This window comes from Meleagris gallopavo, chromosome 7 (assembly GCF_000146605.3).
Source record: "Meleagris gallopavo isolate NT-WF06-2002-E0010 breed Aviagen turkey brand Nicholas breeding stock chromosome 7, Turkey_5.1, whole genome shotgun sequence".
Lineage (NCBI taxonomy): Eukaryota > Metazoa > Chordata > Aves > Galliformes > Phasianidae > Meleagris > Meleagris gallopavo.
In genome coordinates this window covers 28,191,315-28,210,308 of record NC_015017.2, presented here as the reverse complement: position 1 = coordinate 28,210,308, position 18,994 = coordinate 28,191,315, and the positions used below count along the sequence as shown (strand labels likewise).

At 36.4% G+C, this 18,994-nt stretch overlaps 1 protein-coding gene and 1 long non-coding RNA gene across 3 annotated transcripts in view; one reads left to right on the top strand and one right to left on the bottom strand.

Moving 5' to 3' along the window:
* Positions 1–16,227, top strand: part of BAZ2B (bromodomain adjacent to zinc finger domain 2B) — a 31,027-nt gene extending 14,800 nt beyond the window's left edge. The window contains 13 exon segments of the mRNA XM_031554251.1: positions 1,450–1,512; positions 2,726–2,870; positions 5,782–6,449; positions 6,973–7,249; positions 7,391–7,546; positions 7,988–8,148; positions 8,931–9,241; positions 9,622–9,757; positions 10,355–10,501; positions 13,316–13,333; positions 13,335–13,576; positions 14,256–14,399; positions 14,978–16,227. Of these exon segments, the coding sequence (XP_031410111.1) occupies positions 1,450–1,512; positions 2,726–2,870; positions 5,782–6,449; positions 6,973–7,249; positions 7,391–7,546; positions 7,988–8,148; positions 8,931–9,241; positions 9,622–9,757; positions 10,355–10,501; positions 13,316–13,333; positions 13,335–13,576; positions 14,256–14,399; positions 14,978–15,131 (2,622 nt within the window). The 3' untranslated portion in view covers positions 15,132–16,227.
* Positions 6,356–18,739, bottom strand: LOC116216833. Of its 2 annotated transcripts, none has more exons than XR_004160368.1 (3): positions 18,422–18,739; positions 14,430–14,524; positions 6,356–6,443 (listed from the first exon to the last, which is right to left on the bottom strand). It is a non-coding gene; the product is annotated as an uncharacterized LOC116216833 (long non-coding RNA). The 2 variants fall into 2 exon arrangements; XR_004160369.1 differs by lacking the exon at positions 6,356–6,443 and adding an exon at positions 12,649–13,000.
* Between the last annotated feature and the right edge of the window lie 255 nt (positions 18,740–18,994).

Below are 18,994 nucleotides of genomic sequence, written 5' to 3'. Positions count from 1 at the left end.
AGCTGATGTTTCTATTAGTAGAGAATAAAGGTCATTTTTAATTAAAAAGACATGTGAAGTTGTATTTAACATTTGTCTATTAAAAAAACGTACCTGTGACGTTGCCATATGCCTTTTCATAACTTTTTCTAGGATAATGAATATTGAAGAAAGTACCTTTCAGTGCTCAGTTGTACCTGATACACAAGTTGATAATGTTTTTTACTAGTCAGTATTGAATGAGATGCAGGAAGGATCATTGAACATTGTTATTTTGAGCTGAATTGTATCTACTGTAGACAAAATGAGTTTTTGTAGCATGCCATGGGCTCGTAACATTGACTGTAGAACTCCAGCTTTTCATGCCGCATGAAGAAAGGAGCAATACAAAATACCAGTAACTCTTTGAACAATGCATGCATGCAATGTGTGAACTCAAATTTTTGGAAACACTCTTCATTAGTGACCCAACTAGTTTCTAGAGTAGGAACAGCTCTTTTTGCTGCTCCTCTGGATTTGTTACAATTACTTTGTATGAGTTTAAGAAAATACCTTAGTGGTATAGCATAGTCTTCTTACAAAATAATATTTCAGAGTTTAAAATAGGTAATATCTAGGAATCTAATCCCACATCTTTCTACTCATCGTTTACCTTAAATGCACTCTTACAGTTTAGTACTCTGGAAGTCTTACAACTCCTCCAGAAAAAGTATTCCATTGCATTTGTGCTGTATGTAGTATTTTAGAAGGCTTCATTCTGATTCTCTAATTTTGGAGCCATGGAATATGAAACCATTGTCTTATGTTGTAAGTAATTGGGAGCACCTAAGATTATTATTATTTTTAAATTTCTCATTATCCCCAAAGATTTTCTTCAACTAAATAAAGCTCTTTCTAAAGGAAATAAATTGTATGTTTAACTACACTAAGAAGGATGAACCGTAGACATGGTGCATTCCTCTTCAAAAATCAGAAAGGATAATACTGGAACTCTTACAGTGATTTAAAGTGTCATTTGAAGTGGCCCTACAATTTCTTGTAGACATTGAAATAAATTACAAGTATGCTCTGATGAAAGACTGACTGATAAAACTCAACAGATTGTTGTTTCTTGCATGCAAAACTCTTGGAAATATACACAAATATTCAAAAAGCTTCCTGGAATATAAGACTAAATTCTGTAGTTGTTTATACACAAAGAGAATAATGTTTTTAGCCAATATTTTGTCACCGTCTTTCTCCTACATATGTATCTGTGATGCTGTTGAAAGATAGGTCTTTTTCCAGCCATTTTGTTCCTGGTCAAACACATTCAACAGGCAAATATTTGAACATTTTTACCCTTAGCATTTGCCTTTCACATTTGAAGGCTCATTTTCTGTTACGTCTTTTCTACTATAAAGTTAATAAGACATAGACTGATTTTATCCTGAGATGGTTTTGGTGTGACGACATGTTTGGTGATTATAGGATGATGGAGACCAGACAGCAAGTGTTGAAGAACTAGAGAAGCAGATTGAAAAACTGACAAAGGTGAGAGATCATCTTGGTTGCAATTCGTATTTGACTGTGGGATTTCAAGAGTTGAAATTACAAGCTATCGCCTTCAGTGCTCTCCCTTATTATAAATTTTAATCAGAATCAACTTTGACTTAATGAAAATACGAATGCTACAGCTGTTTATGGCACCTGAATTTTAGTCCATAAATATTTGTTGCATTAGTGGATTTCACACAATCAGTGATCAGAAAGCTGTTGATTATATCTTTCCACATCACAAGTTGTTGTTCAGATCTAATTGATATACTTCTGTCTGTTGATTTATAAAGTGATCATAAAGCTTTGTGTCCAAGAGACAGTGAGATTTTCTTTATACAAATGATGGCAGTTCTTATCCTTTCCTATGGTTGGCTAATTGTTGCAACTGTTCAAAACTGATGAACCTCAAGGAACTTTTGCTTCAGATTTCAAAAGAAGAAACAATGAAAGAGGAAGAGGAAACATAAATAAGAGTGTACTATAGGTCAGGCTCTAGTCATGGCCCATGTTTTTATTAAATAGTTTATTCTTTCTGTCAGGAAATCTGTCATTTAAAACTTTGTCTCCTGGTTTCTCTCACATCCAAATTACAAAAAATTAGCAGTCCAGAATTATACCTGTCTTCCAACAGTGCCAATTTAGCAGAGCAAAAAGTGAACAAAGGAACCAAAATTATTGGTAGCTCCCCTCAGACAACTCTTTCTGTTTGAATACTCTTTTATGAGCTGATTAAAGTATCTCATTAGTTTTCCATTGGGCTGCAGTGGCACTCGTTTGGCCGTGTTCAAGTGCTCTTTATACCATTTACTCCTTAATTGATAGAATTTCAGATGTTCCCTTGCAATGTATTCATTAATCATTTTCTTCTGTGAGAGCAAATGTTAAAAATGTCAGGTCCTAGCGTTGCAAAAATGTGCTTTTAAAGGAAAGCTGATACATATAAGACAAATCAGGAAGTGATTGAATTATTTTTTTCAAGGCATCTCTCCAAGTCAAATAATCAAGACAGCAATCATAAGTAAGAGTACCATATAATACACACAAAAAACCTTTAAAAGCGCCTCGATTAAGTCTTGAAATTCTGGTCACTGGTAACCAGAATAACCAGAATTTAATAAACTTTTAAAAACTTTTTTTTTACTACCTATACAATTGTAACACCTCCTTTTTTTTTTATTTTTTTTTTTTTTTTTTAAATGTTAAACAGCAACAAAGCCAGTACAGAAAGAAGTTATTTGAAGCCTCACATTGTTTGCGTTCAATGATGTTTGGTCAGGATCGTTACAGGCGCCGGTATTGGATTCTGCCCCAGTGTGGTGGCGTTTTTGTGGAAGGCATGGAAAGCGGCGAAGGTAAGAAACAGAATAACTCCATACCATTGCATGCCATGGCAAGGCAATAATTTTGTGTAGTGAGATCTTCAGGCTTCATCTTCAACCTGAGGCTGAACAGGTACTCAGTAGAAGTCTTCCATTCATATGATGCTTTCTGATACCATGTTTCTGGTTGGAAAGACACTTAATATCTCTTGTGAAGTGAGGGTTAATATTTTGTAAATTTTCAGAAGTTGCAGTTACATATGTTATGCTTTTTCATATTTACCTGCATTTGGTATATTTTGTCTCTTTCTGAGCTATTTCTTATTTCTTTGACAGTTAACTCTGCATGTGAAAGCAAGATGGTCATAGTAGAAATACTCATTTCTGTCGCTTTTTTGTGTGCAAATACACAGAATATTTTATGTTTGAAGATTTGATACATGTTTGTGCACTTGTTTGGTTTGGATACAGTTTTATTCCTACAAGCTTTATGATGCTGTATTCTGGGTTTGTAATTAAAACAGCGCAGGTAACACAGCAGTGTTATAGTTGTTGCTGAGCAGTGCTTATACAGAGTCAGGATCTGTTCCGTTCTTCAACCTGCCTGCCATCAAATAAGTTGGGGGTGCACAAGAAGAGGACAAAACTCTGTAGCTGGTACCCACTGTTGAAAGGCATGTTCCGTATTGTATAACATCATGCTGAACAACAAAACTGGGGAGAGTTGGGGGTGAGAAGTGAGCCAGCAGTTGTGCACTGCTTAGCTGCCTGCCGAGGTTAAACCACAGTGTTCTGATAAAATAAATGTGAAAATTATTTTTCACACTGAGAAGTACTGAAGACTTTTAAATCACCAGTGCAACTTGATATCTTTATTTTGCTCACTTACATTTCTTCTAAACTAGTAAATATTTATAGTAAATATATATAGTAAATATAATAGTAAACTTACTTTATTTAAATATTTGAATGTAATTTTCTGTTCTTCACACAAGTATACCATGATTAATTGAATCTTCTCACATTTTCAATGGATAGATGCAGAAATTCTGCTATTACCAGATCTTTTTCTGCATATTAGAATTTATAAATTTGAGCAGTTCTTATTTTTTGATCACGGAAAAATCTTTTCAAGTTCTGATACAGATGAAGCATAAGCCCATTATTCTTTTTTTCCCCTGAAATAATTAAAAAAAAAAAAACCCAAACCCAACAACTCCGATGCGCATGAGAAATGCATGTTCTCAGGGGTATTGCATCATTCTGGAGAGGTACCTAATTAAAACAGCTAATTAAACCACCTAATTAAAAATTAGAACGTCCATGATTTTGAGTCCTCTTTTAGACTCCACATGAACCACAGAACTTGTCCTAAACCTAATCCTAATCTTCAAGTTGTCTTTTAATGAGTAGCATAAGGAAATAGTTCTGTCTCCTGCCCTGCGTAATTTATTGGACCTGTTTTTACCCATGATCGACTGGGTACAAAAAGTAACCTATCAGATATTGTGCCACTTGCATTCCTGTTGTCCACCTGTTGTATTATAGTTTAATGAAACGAAGCCACAAATGCTTCAGCAGTCCTACATGAAGAAAAACACTGAAGTGCAACTGCCTGTCTTACTGTAGTTTGGAAAAAGCACAAAATCTTTAGCCAAGAGCTGTAGTGCATATCTTTATATTTTTAGTTCAGTCCCCCTGAATAACCAAATGCAGTATTCTTAATTTCTGAACTACTCCCTCATTCTTCCATGTCTTTGCTTTCGAATTCAGTACTTTCTGTAGTTTATCCACTCCTAATTCCTTTTGTTTAAACACTTGAAACATGAGACAACTGCCAGTTAAAAATAAAAAATATTCCCTTTTCTCTTGCATAGTTCTTTTGATTATACTAGTATTCACATTGTTGTATCTCGATGTATACTGCAAGTATTTTCAAGTATTAATTAGAGGAAATATTTTCTTTAACTACTTGTCTTCATAGGAATTATGATTTCCAAGAATGAACAAGCAAATTTTATGGATATTCTGGCCATTAACCATAAGCAAGACCATTGTTTATTTGTGGTTTTGTTTTCTGATGAAAATAAGTTTAAAAGTTAGTGTTGAACTCTCTAACTCCTTGCCCCTATTCTGTCTTTTTTCTATCCTTCAAAAAAAAGTTTCTTAAGCTGAAACATTAATAGAAGAGAGATGGTTAAGAAAGACTAGAAGAGAAAAGAAAACAGAAAAAAATGGTTTTCTTGTGCATTAAAAATATGTCTTCTCCACCTGGAATATTTTCAGAAACTGGCATTTATTACCAACTTCTGACTGCATTGTCTGATCACATCTGCCTGTTTTCTGTGTGTAGGCTGTCTGTCATACTGGGTAGTTCTTCAGACTGTCAAGAATGTTGACATTACACTTCACAGTCTTAGTTGGTAATGATTTTTATGTAAAGGGGTGAAATGTTTAATGTTGTGCTTCAATATTTTGAGAATATTTGATTTCATACTAGGAATAATGGTACTTGGTTTAGTAGCTGGCTGTCAGTTTAATAAAATGGTCTCTTGCAAAAATGAACTTAAAGGCTCCGTTGTACCCAGCTGATGTAAGAGTATGGATGGCTGGATAAAGCAAATTGAGAAGAAAGAAAACCACCAAAAATACATATTTCAAAGATCTTTTGCTGGCAAACTGTTGCAGACACTAATATATCTTAAGGAAAAATACTACAGCTTTGTCGACTACACTGATGCTATTTTTACTTCAGGTGTTGGGGAATCTGTGTGTGCTTTTATATTTGCTTTGTTGTGGAAAGCGAGAAGTAATTTTGTTTATATAAAATAAATTTAATATGGAAGGAGGCAAAAAAAAAAAGTTGTTGCTCATCTGAGATGATAAAAATGATCTAAATTAGTTGGTCTGTTTCGTTTCATCTATGGTTTCTGTGCTTCTTTAGGTCTAGAAGAAATTGCAAAAGAAAAAGAGAAGTTAAAAAATGTAGAAAGCATGCATATAAAAGAAGAGATATTTGAGATATCAGAAGAAAAAATAAGCTGTTTAAATACAACTCACTGTGAGCAAAAGGAAGATCTGAAAGAAAGGGACAGCACTAATTTGTTTTTACAAAAGCCTGGGTCATTTTCAAAACTAAGCAAACTGTTAGAGGTTGCAAAAATGCCACCTGAGTCTGATGTTACACCCCAAAAACCTAATAGTGGTGCAGCAAATGGTTGCACTCCATCTTATCAAAATACCTCCCAAAACTCTCTGTGCAGTCTTCAACCCAGCGTATCACAAAGCAGCAACGAGAAGTCCGATTCTAATAACCTTTTCAGTCCTGTTGCAAGCGGGACAGGAAAGTTTTATAGTTCTCCATTAATTCCAAGTGATCAGTTGTTAAAGCCTCTTACTGAGAAGAACAGACAATGGTTCAGCCTTTTGCCAAGAGTACCCTGTGATGACATGTCAGTTACCCATGTAGATACACCACCTACTGCAACTTCACTTACTCCTCAGTCACATCCACCATCAAAATCGCCTTCACCTGTTCCATCACCTCTTCTGGGCTCAACCTCTGCACAGAGTCCGATGGGATTAAGTCCTTTTGCATTGCCACCACTGCAGGTAAATAAATAATTGTTTTAAGTAGTATTAATTCACCATGCTTATTTGGCAGAATTTATTTTGAGTCAAATTGTTTCACAGATGTGGTATCATATCATTGTTTTCATTTATTTTATTCTTTCCTGTTTCTAAACGTTAATAGTAGTTCCATGTAAAAGAGATAATACTAGAATTTTTTTATTTAAAAAAAAAATAGGTAAACCAATGTCTGACGTTTTGTATATTTATTTTAGTAATTAGATTTTGCTTTCAAGGGTTTTGGCTATTGTATTGAGAAACAGATTTCAGAAATTTGACTCTGCTCTCAAGTGATACTGTTCCTTAAGCAATCACAGTTTCTAATAGGAATTACTGCATAGTTGTTATATGACTGTTCCCTGAACAGCCTGAAGTACTGAGCAAGTAAAGGTGCCCATTTAGTTTTGATTGCTGCTTGAAAATTAACATCCTAATGATAACTCTGGTTTCTTGGTAGTACTGAACAATAGCAGTTGCGATAGTGTTAAAAATGTTTTCTCTGTAGCAGATGAAGCCTGGACTACCTGTCATGGGACTTCAGTTTTGTGGATGGCCTACAGGAGTTCTTACTTCAAATGTTCAATTTTCATCTCCTTTACCTACTATTGGATCAGGGTTGGGGTTACCAGAAGGGAACAGTAACTCATTCTTGACATCTAGTGTTCCTACAAGTAAAAGTGAATCACCAGCACTGCAGACTGAGAAAACAGCTTCTGCCACCTGTGCAGCCGTGGAAGTGGCCAAGCCAGTAGATCACCCAAACCCAAAACCAATACCAGAAGGTAAGAATGGGCAATCAGGTGGGACTGTCTGGATAATTTCTAGTGCTGCTATGCTGTTACAGTTTATTTTTTCTAATTTCTCTAATCTGATTGTAATTGTGAAAAAAAACTTGTTAAGTTTGTATGTTTGTCTTGCTTTAGAAATGCAGTATGGGTGGTGGAGGATTACTGATCCTGAAGACCTAAAGTCTTTGCATAAAGTGCTGCATCTCAGGGGAATAAGAGAAAAAGCCTTACAAAAACAAATACAGAAACACATGGACTATATCACTCTGGTCTGCATCAAAAATAAGGATGGTAGGTAATCGATATTTTTGTTACACATGGTATTATATATATAATAATGCTGACTGAGATCTCTCCAGGATGTGTTTGGATACAGAGGTGGTTATAGTAGCCTGAAAAAAGTAAAAGGTCGCATAGTTGCCTTTTTACCAGCCTTATTCTGGGAAGTTAGTGTTGGAGAAACCTTCTTTAATACAGATTCTCTGTTGGTTTAAGTGTCGATAACTTTTCAAGCATTTTCTGTCTCTGTAACAACATAGCTCAGTCTTCCCTTTCCCTTGCCTTTAAATTGCAAGCTTGAAATCCTACAGAATTGGTGGTCGTATTGGATATCTTAAGAGCCGTACACTTCTTTAACAATTCTTCAGCAATTAATTGGACTGACAGGTAAAACAGCTTGAATTTACTTGGAGAAGTTGTAATAATTTAACGAAATATGATTCTCAAATGCAGTTGCAATTATTGATATCAATGAAAATGAAGATAACCAGGTAACTCGAGATGTTGTGGAAAACTGGTCAGTAGAAGAACAAGCAATGGAGGTGGACCTTGCTATTCTTCAGCAGGTGGAAGATCTAGAGAGGAGAGTTGCATCAGCTAGTTTGCAAGTTAAGGTAAAACTAACTTTTAGTAAAATTTCTCTTTTAAAATAATGTTGCTGAAGTAGGAAGAATGTAAAGTAGATAGTAGCAGTCCTTTTGCTGTTGGTAAGTGCCTTCTCATTCATCTGTAATTTTCAACAAATAAAACAAATCCACTGCAGCACTGTCATGGATATCTGTTTCAGGTATTTCCTTCAGTTGTATCTTCAGCTAAAGGTGAGCAGAATAACAGCTCCTCAGGAGTTGTTTGACAGGGTGCAAAATCACACACATTTTGTTAACCTTCCATGAATGCCCAGATTTCATTTCATGTAGATGACTTAATTTTAGTGGGGTTTGCCACTATTCTGTCTGGTTTGGGTTCTGCCAGTAACTGAATAGTGATACCAAACTAAGTATATTTGGTTGAAGTATGAATGTACTATTCCGGATGCAGTATGTTCTACGAGTAGATGTCATTTCTCTGTGACCAGTCGATACTGTCTTCTGAGACAATGAAATAGACCTATTCTGATGTCTTCACTGATAGAATAGGATACTTCAAAATAAGATAAGAATGCAGAATGTTGCAGAAAACTCACTTCAGAAAGTCTGGTAATGCTTATATATTTTTGATTGATTGTTTTAGTTCTCTGGAGATTTTGGAAAATGTCTCTACAGATGGATTACACGTTACCAAGATGTACTGGAAACAGCACTTCAATTATTTGTTCTGATTCTGTAGAACAGTTCCTCTATTCAAACGCTAAGTTAAATAGCAACCAATAAATGCACAAACCTTTCTATTAACATAGGGCTGGCTGTGTCCTGAACCTGCATCAGAAAGAGAAGACTTGGTATATCATGAACATAAGTCAATTATTAGATTGCACAAGAAGCACGATGGAGATAGTGCTGGAGGCGGAGAAGGCAGTACCAGCTCTCTAGAGCGGAAGAGTGACAACCCTCTAGATATAGCTGTAACCAGGCTTGCTGACTTGGAGCGGAACATAGAGCGAAGGTATCTGAAGAGCCCCTTAAGTACCACCATTCAGATCAAACTGGATAATGTGGGCACAGTTACTGTCCCTGCTCCTGCACCATCCATTAGTGGTGATGGTGACGGGTAGGTTTTTGAGATTAACTTGAAAAATTATTGTGCTTCTTTGCTAATTGGAGCCTATTTTCTATTGCTTGTTATCTATGTACTTTCTTGTATGTCTGTGATCCATATGGATCATGTTATTCTGCATGGTGCTTCATAAAGATTTTTTGTTATGTTCGTTGATAATGCAAAGTTATCTTACATTTAACTGGATGTGACTAAGCTTTGAGGCTCGTAGCCACAGTCTGTGCACTACATCAAATTTAGTTGCTTATACCTTATACTTATTGGCTGTGTACGTTTTGTCATTGCTTGGCTTTCAGTGTGATAATGCTTGTTCCACGTTCAGATATCAGCAAACGCGGATGTGACCTACCTAATTTCTCTATATTTCAATGCAGAACTGAAGAGGATATTGCTCCAGGGCTAAGGGTATGGAGAAAGGCGTTGTCAGAAGCACGAAGTGCTGCACAGGTAGCTCTGTGCATTCAGCAATTACAGAAATCGATAGCATGGGAAAAATCTATTATGAAAGTTGTAAGTGCTTTTTATTAAGAAAAAATATTGTAACTGAACTAGTTTTGCTATATCCTGGTTTCACACTTTAGGTACTTTAAGAGAACATGATTTATAATATATTTTTTATTACTGCCTATAAAACTTAAATATTAACTGTACATTGTGCACAGATGAGTATAAATATACTGGAAAGGATTATTCCCTTGCTAAATCCAGTATCATGAAAATTTTAAGATGAAAAGCCCTCGTAATTGTTTGCTCTATGTGAGATAGTAATTACTCCTTATAATTAACATACCAGTAAATAGTAACTTATGGCTTCATCTGATGGAAGGTACTGTATTTAGTGGAGTATTTCTTACCTCATCTGTGACATAAGCTTTATGGTGATTCAGCATCTCATATTATCCCAATTCAGGACTTCATTTTTGTTCCCACATAGCCTTTAGATTAGCTCCTCACGTACTTTATATATTCCTTGTTATTGCTAGACTCTGACATAAAGTGGAAAAAAAAAATTGAAGTGAATTGTTTGAAAGGGAACTGTAATTTAGGTACCATTCTCATGTTTCAAAGCTTACAAATTGAACTGAGTCCATTTTTCATGGGTTGTAGTACTGCCAAATATGTCGAAAGGGAGATAATGAGGAACTGCTGCTGCTTTGTGATGGTTGCGATAAAGGCTGTCATACCTACTGCCACAGACCCAAGATCACTACCATACCAGATGGAGACTGGTTTTGTCCTGCCTGCATAGCAAAGGTAATGCTAACCATAAGTCAGAGTGACATACAGTGCTCTTCTCGTAGATGCTAGAATGATATGTCTGTCAGTGCTTTTTTTTTAAATAAAAAATAAAAAAAATGATTTGTATGTTTTATGTTGGATGGCAATTAAATCGTATGAGATGAATTGTTTTATTTAACTTGGATTTCATTGGCAGTAAAAGTTTGTCTTAAACTTTAATTTTTAATGTAAATATATCCATAATTTTCTTCCTGATTCAACATCATTGCTTTTTCTTTATTTTATAATACTTCTCAGTATTTGTCTTTAGAGCTTCATTGTTAAGAGTTGATGGACAATGTCTTTTTGAAAAGAAAAATCAGAGAAAAATACATAGTAAATCACTGTCTTCTTTTACAGCATAGATTAGTTTTACTTTTTTGATACAGCACAGTGTATTTGAGAGAGTCTTCGAGTATTTTTTTCCTCAAATAAAAATAGTCTGAAGAGAACAATAGGATAGTTCTATCTAAATGACTCAAAACAGGAAATATTACTAGATATCCACATTTTCTCTAGTCTGTATGTAGACCTAAAATTAACACAGTTTTTCATTTGTGAATACTGTAACTTTCAACTACAGTACTCAGTGTTGTACATTTCTCATATATTGTCAATATGATCCTTTTTGGGTGCATCTTTGACAAAGTAATAAGGAAAGTGCATTGTTTATTAAACAACATGCAGCACAAGTGATGAAAATAGGTCACTGTTGGGAATTCACTGTATAGTAGAGGTAAACTCAGGCTTTAACCTTTTCCTGTAGTTATCAAGAAATCATTACAACTTACCTTGTTTTAAGGATAGAAATTATCTCATCGTGCTATAACTTACTCTGTTGCTTCTGGGTTTTTTTTTTCTCCTGTTTTCCTTTAAATTAGTTGTATTTCTAGTGTGACAGAATAACATTTCTCTGAGGCATTTCTTTTGTCACAGATTTGGCTGGAAGTTGGAAATTTGAAGATATAAGAAATCCAAAGTATAATTCTATCAGAATTTCAATATCTGTTGAGTAGTGATTCAAAATTCTGTTAAACAGAAAAACAATTTTACAGATAAAAACTGTGTTGTCCTAATTAATCTCAACTTGGATTTTTTTCTTGCCTAAAATAAGGCTGTCAACCACCTGCCATTTTCCAGATAGTAGAGAATATTTCTTTATTAATCCTTAGGCCTATTTCCTAATAGACCTTAGATATTCAAAAATGATTTGTTCTCGTTGGTTGACATTGCATTTTTATTCAGATGGCCAATAGCCAGCATTGCTCTTTTTTTCCCTTTACAAACTGATACACTTGGCTGTTACTCTAACCTTGGACAAAGAACATAGATGTGATACTGAATGGCTTTAATAGAGTACATTTATTTCCATAACATTCTGATGTGTTCAGTATTAAGCAAAACTAGGTCTATACACAGCATACATTTTCCACATTACAAATCAGATGACAAATTAATTGTAAACTGACCACATTTCTTGTCACACTAGCTACAATCAGATCCAGAATGCTTAGGAAAGTCATTTATAAAATTCATGAAATTAAGTAACTTCTAATCAAAAGTATAGGTGGGTCTTTTCAATAGGATTGTGTGTTTGACATTATGTTCTAATGATTTGAGTGATGTCTTCAAATAGTGTCGTCTTATGATGCTGTTAATGACCATAACTCCTATTCTCTACATCTTAAATGCATTCTTAGTTTCACCTTATTGTCTATAAATATATTTCTATTTCATTAAATAATAATCCTCATTTCCAGGTTGTACCTTTGTTGTGATTTTGTACTCCTAGGTCTTATTGTATTTGTTCTGTGTTTAGGCTATTTATATCTTTCATATCTAGCTTTTATTTACATCAGTTGATCCCTTCACTGTCTTGGCTTCTTTAAAAGCTCTTTTCTATATCTTGCAAATAATACAGTTGCTTGTAAATGGATGTAGAATTCCAATTGTGGTTATTTCAGTCTTTTGAGAATGGACAAATAGAAGGGTTGCTCCAGCAATAATGCCTCCTTGTTTACGATGTTGTGCCATGACATCAGAGGCGGATGTTGGTGTTACGGTAGTAGAAGTTGACACTTCCTGCCAATATTCCATGACGTTTCATCACCGTGCAGTAGATGGCCACAGGGGGCTGTCTGACAAAATGGTGTCTGACATGGAAGTGCGTGTGAAGCAAAGATATGGAATTGAATACCTTCATGCAGAAATAGTGGCGCCCGTTGACATTCATCGACGCTTGAGTGTTTGTGGAGAGCAAGCAGTGGATATCAGCACAGTGAGGCAGTGGGTAGTGGACTTCAGCAATGGCAACAGCAGTCACCTCTGCTGATGCATATTTTTATGAGCACAGCATGCAGGCTGTTGTTAATTGCTGGCAAAAATGCATAGCAGATGGTGGTGACTGTGCTGAAAAATGGTGCTGTGTAGCTCTATCAAACAGTGCTGTTGTGCTCTTAGAAACGGTTACGGTTTCTGAGGAAATAAATAGGAGGCATCACTTTCAGAGTGACCTATCTGTACTGTACCTAAAACTAGGCCATCCTGGTTTGCTGGCAGGTATTGTCATACCAGCCTGAAGGTCAGGTGCTTTTACATTGTCACAAGTTGGGAACCTAAACCACTAGTCACAGGGATTTCTGCAGCCTTACCTTTACAGAAGAGCAAAAAGTGACTAAATGCTGACATGTTATAGTTTTTTTTGGTGACTGTTTGATCTTCACTGCTGTCTATCCATAGTAACTGATCTCTGTAATTTCTTGGTTATTGCTTATTCCTTTTTATTTTCAGGCAAGTGGTCAATCTCTAAAAATTAAAAAAACTTCAAATAAAAGGAAAAAAAAGTAATGAACAAAAGAGAGGCAGGAAATTACCAGGAGATACAGAAGATGAAGACTCTGCGACTACTAGCGCCTCATTAAAAAGAGGAAAAACAGACCCTAAGAAAAGGAAAATGGATGAAAGTGTTTCTGTAAGCCAAGGAAAGCAAGAAAATTTCACTGCTATAAAGAAACCTAAAAGAGATGATTCCAAGGACCTGGCTATATGCAGGTATGAACTACCTTCTTGTAAAGTGACTAATTCTAAACCTTGGTATGTGTTGTAGGAGCAGGTAGTGCCTCGTTAAACATAACTGTTTTTGGGGAACAAGAACTGTTCTCTGTTATGCATCTCCACAAGGGTTGTGGTGATTTGACTGTGGCTGTAAAAGATTTTGTGTGCTTTCAGGGAGTAATTGCCTTGTTTGGCAATGGAAGGTACTTAGTCACAGAGTGTGGTATGTGAAATGTACTCCTCCGTGCCCTTCCAAGAGTAGGAGAAACCCTGAGCTGTGGTGCTGATGGCTTTCTGAAGTGTAGTTGTTGCATTACAGAGATGGTAATAGGAAAGCGTCATCTTCTGCAGTGTCTCTGTGGTTTTTGGAGAGCTAGTATCAGTAACTGTTTTACTAGCTTGCACATCATTTATGATGAAATATTTCTGCAACTTCAATACTTTGAACCTCATCTTGTGTAAGTATCTTTGGAGAGAACTAAGTGCTACTCCGAATAGTCAGTCTTCTATCTTTATTGAGGCTGTTTTCTGCCTTACACAGGGCACAGATTGTATAAGTGCTTTCCTTTTGTAGGGTGAAAAGGTTCACAATATACGATGAGTTTATGTAACAGTGAACAACTTTTCTGATTATGCAAAGTTTAAAATTTCTTATTTAAATCCTTATTTTATTCAGCATGATTCTCTCAGAATTGGAAACTCATGAGGATGCTTGGCCTTTCTTACTTCCTGTAAACTTGAAACTTGTTCCCGGTTATAAGAAAGTTATTAAAAAGCCTATGGACTTTTCCACCATTAGAGACAAGCTAACTAGTGGACAGTAAGTAAACTTATGGTAAATGTTATTTACCCTGAGATTTCAATGCTCCACGTGTGCTTATTGAGAATTGAGAGTTGAGGAATGTACTGCATTTCTTTTTAACAGTTGCCTTGTGTACTGGAACACTATTTCAGGATAAGAAAAAGAGTAAAGAAAGACAAAGTAATGGGATTAATCCAGGCAGCCCTCATTTTCTGGGTAAATGCAGCTATACTCAGCACTTCCTTTGAAAGGACTTGAGACCAAGAAAAAAAATGAATAAGTGGAAAATACCAATAGTATTTTAACTAGAAAACTGTTGAAGCGAAAAGGCAAGCTAATAAAAAGTTACCCAGTTCAGTCTTGAAATTTTATCTTAAATTTTCTTTTTAGGAAAGTAACAAAAACAGTATTGAAAAAGAATTTGCTTGTGCTGGGGTTTCCTGAAAATACTAAAATTCGATAAATTTAATTTATTCATTGAACATTCATTGTGTGTTCTGTAACCGGTTGTAAATTGTTAGGAGAGTTCCTTGTTGTGTACTTTTCCCCTTTGATTTTAACTGTTCCAGAAATGATTCACCTTTTTCTTTTTTCAGGTACCCTAATGTTGAAGCGTTTTCGCTAGATGTCAGGCTTGTTTTTGACAACTGTGAAACCTTTAATGAAGATGATTCTGACATAGGCAGGGCTGGCCACAACATGAGGAAATATTTTGAAAAGAAATGGACAGAGATTTTCAAATTGAGCTGAAGTTACCAGAACTCATTTTTCCCCTTAAATGAGGACTGATAAGACCAGCAATGTGAACATGAAAGTGCAAGGCTCCTGCGTAACTAATGACTGTTCTTCTTCCTTAGAAGTATCACAAAAAAGTGATATTAGTTCTAAAGGCTTCACTCCTACAGCAACCATGGCCCCTTGGTTCTTGGTTTGTATGTTTTAACAAACTAATTTAGGTAGAACAGGGAAGCACACCCAAAGAATTTCAAAGAAAGGGGTGTTATAGTGCAATAGCAATTTAAAATATATCAAAACGCACTGAATATTCAACCACCAGAGCTCTACTCGGGAAAATGGTTCTTTTTCCCTTCCAATAAATATCTATTTTTCATTTTTTTACTTTGTAGTTTATTTTTAGTGAATGTATTTAATTTTATGAATTATTTATGATTATACAGCATCCAGAATCTTCGTTTTCTGTGAAAAGGAAGAATTAGAAAATTGCTTTAAATCTTGAAAATACAACAAGGAATGTTTTAAAATGTAAAACAAAGCCAAGTAAAACTGTTTACACTGATGTGCTGTAAAAGCACTAAAAATAAACTTTACTGTAGAGTTACAAGTACATTTATATATATGTTGCTGCATCACTTGTGTAGTTAAATTGTATTTCAAGACAGTGAAGAAAAATTGAGACTTGTATATACTGTTCATTATTGTTTATATTAAGTCTTGTTTTAAATATGTATGATGTGTACATATTGTTTGCAGATATTATTGTTTATGCCTTAGGAAGACAGTAGCATTTTATTTTAGTCTTAAGGTAACTATAGCTATATGGCTTGTACAGTAATTATCCTCTACCAACACTGTGGAGTCTCCTTAATCTTGGTAGTGCCTGCCTTTAAAAACAGGGTGTAGGGGATATTAGTTTTCCATTTTTCTATTTTGTTACATAATTTCAAGCCACCACAGCCTCAATTTCAAGTATGATCATTTGTATCCACATGGAATAAAATTGTGACAATTTCCTAGCGCACACAGTATTTTTTCATAGAAACATTTTCCTCCATTTGCCTTGCCACAGAAATAACAACAAAACAAAACAAAACAAAAACAAAAAAAACAAAACAGACAAAAAAAGACATTTGTAACCACTGTGTTTTATCTACTGTGTGTTGTGGTGGCCTGTTGGGGCAGATAGAGGTGGGGGTTTGGGGTTTTTATTTTATTTTCTTTTTTTGTACTAATGTAAGAGTACTTGAAGCTTTATTTAAAAGAAATGTTGTGGAAAGGTAGCATTCTTTTTCTTTTTTCTTTTTTTTTAGGAGTGTTATTTTTCACTAGTATGTGTGGCACGGATACAATAAAAGATTGTTTTGCAAACCACATTTTCTTGGCAATTTTAATACTTGAGCTCTTGTGTACAGGAATATTTCCAATAACATATTTTGAGTCTTGCACTTACGTTCTTATGATGCATCTAATTCTCCTGGCCTTTTTAGTGGTACCTCCAAGCAATTGCCAAGCAGTCAGAGGAGCACTTTTACCACCTCCCTGAATAAGTGTGGACAACATTGGTTAAGGCTTTAGAGGTGTAGCCATTTTGCTTCCCAGTACTGGTATTAACATTACAACAGTAATTACATACTGTAATAATATTTCTTAAAAAGTAATGACCATGTATGTTTTGGTTTGTTTTTGTTAGCTTTTTTTTTTTCCGTCTGTAGGTGAGGACATGGGTCGTAACCATTGCCCTGACTGAAGAAAATAGATTTATTTGGAATGCCATGTTTGAGGCTTAGTCTTGTTTTATTACATTTATTTGCCATTATATTCCCTCCCTCTGCTGACTAATAACATTAAGTGCCAGTTTTTTAACAATTTTGTGTATGTTCTGTTCCCCTCTGCAGAACACCTTGTTGAATGTTACTTGAAGTCTTGCGAGGAGAACTGGCATAACCTAGAATAAAAGAATCAGGTGTGGGTGTCAGGCAGCCTTGCAGTCTAACATTAGCTCCACCAACTGCTTAATAGCTTTTAACTTCTTCATAATGTTTCTGAACGCTTCTGTAAAAAGCTTTGCTGGTATGTTCCATAGATATGAAGAGTAATCCATGTTTTGAACATATAACAGTAGGCTTGTGTGTTTTGAAATGCTTAGATCATTGGCAAATGCATGACTTTGATGTAAGACAATTGTTTTCGTTTTTCTCAGGTTCTATACTTTATCCTCCCTAGTAGATCTGAGTTTTCTGAGAAGTTAACAGTATTAATGCTGATGTTATGCACACAGCTGCGTTTTTCAGCCTGTCTCCTGATTAGCTGTGCAGCTGGTAAAGTTAGGAACTTACCACTATGACAGTGGGACATGCTTCACCTCTCTTAACATTGGTACATTACCAGTGTATTGCTTTGCTCACTGGTGGAGTGTTTTTGGTTCCAATAAAATTAACTTTGCAGAAATTATTACATTTGAAAAGTGAGTCTGAAATGTAAGTACACTGTCATATCTTCATAGAACAGAACAGAGATTTGCTTAACTGCTGGAGAAAAATCTTCAGTTTTTCTTAACTGCTAACATTCTGTCCTCTTAGTGTTCCCATCTCTCAGTTTTCTTAGAGGACAGTACGAATGCACTTACTTCCTTTCTGAACAAGGTAAGCTGATCTTAATTTGTGGAGTTCACTGACAAACTTTAAAACTTTTAAAATAGCATTTGTGATGGTCAGTGAGGAGTTCTCTGTTTATCACTTTGCATTCTGTTTTGTCTCTTTGATATCTCTTTCAAACACATTAGATGACACACAGGCAGCTGGAAATTAAAAGTTGTCTCTGACAAAACATGTCTTTAAAAAGAGGTCTAAACCTTACATCTTTTCATATAATGTATGTAATTTCATGACAGTTGGTTATCTGAGCACCTCTACGCTTCAGTGAGTGGGCACAGAAATCCCAAGAACAGCAGTTTTATATAAAATGCTGAATTTGATCTAGAGGATGTTGTTTGCTCAGTGCACGTCAAATTGTCCCTAGATGCTTTAGATTTACCACAACGTGCCTGCAAACTGAGGACTAAAGGCTGAAATCTGGAACAACCTAGTTAGACTATTTGACTTTGTGACTTTTCTATAGCTCTCCACGGTAATCCTTTTTTTTTTTTCCATAGTCGGTACGTACACTCAAAACAGATAATGTGATCTTTAATTACACAAATTCCTGCTGCCTGCACTGCCCGAACTAACCACGGTTAGCAGAACTGAGTAGCCGCAGTTTGGCGCAGTGAGTCAGTTCTGCTTTCCCAGCTGTGAAATACGGACCTGTTTAAGAAGCCTGCGGCGTTCGTGACGAGCCGTTACTCTTCTGCGAGGCCGACAGCTGACAAAACAAACAGCCCGCGTTTGCTTGAAGCCCGCTGCCCTCAGCGGGGCGGCTCAGCGGCCGGGCGGGAGCGCCCCGGGGGAGGCGCGCAGGGCGGGGCGCTGAGCGCAGCTGCGGTGCGCCGCTCATAAAGCCGGTCAGGGAGCGAGGCAACTCCAGCAGGTGAGCGGCGACGTGAACTTCTCCGTGTGAGGCGCGGGCAGCGCCTGCCCCGGCTCCGCCCGCCTCCCTGCCGCCAGCCGACTGCCTGCGGTCTGCCCGGTGTCAGACATGCTCCGTGTTAGCATGAGGACGGTGTGACGTGACTCTCGGCCGCTACGTCTGAAACCGAGGACGCATCTAGGAAACGCGCAGACGAGGTGGGGCAAAATAGCCGCCTCCCGCGTCGCTCCCTGAGGGGAAGGGCCGGTGAGAGCGCGTGCGCGGGGCCGGCTGCAAAGGCTCCTGTGAGGGCGGTGCGCGGCCGCCCGCGTCCTCCCGCCACTTATCGCATCTTTTACTTGAGAGAGGCG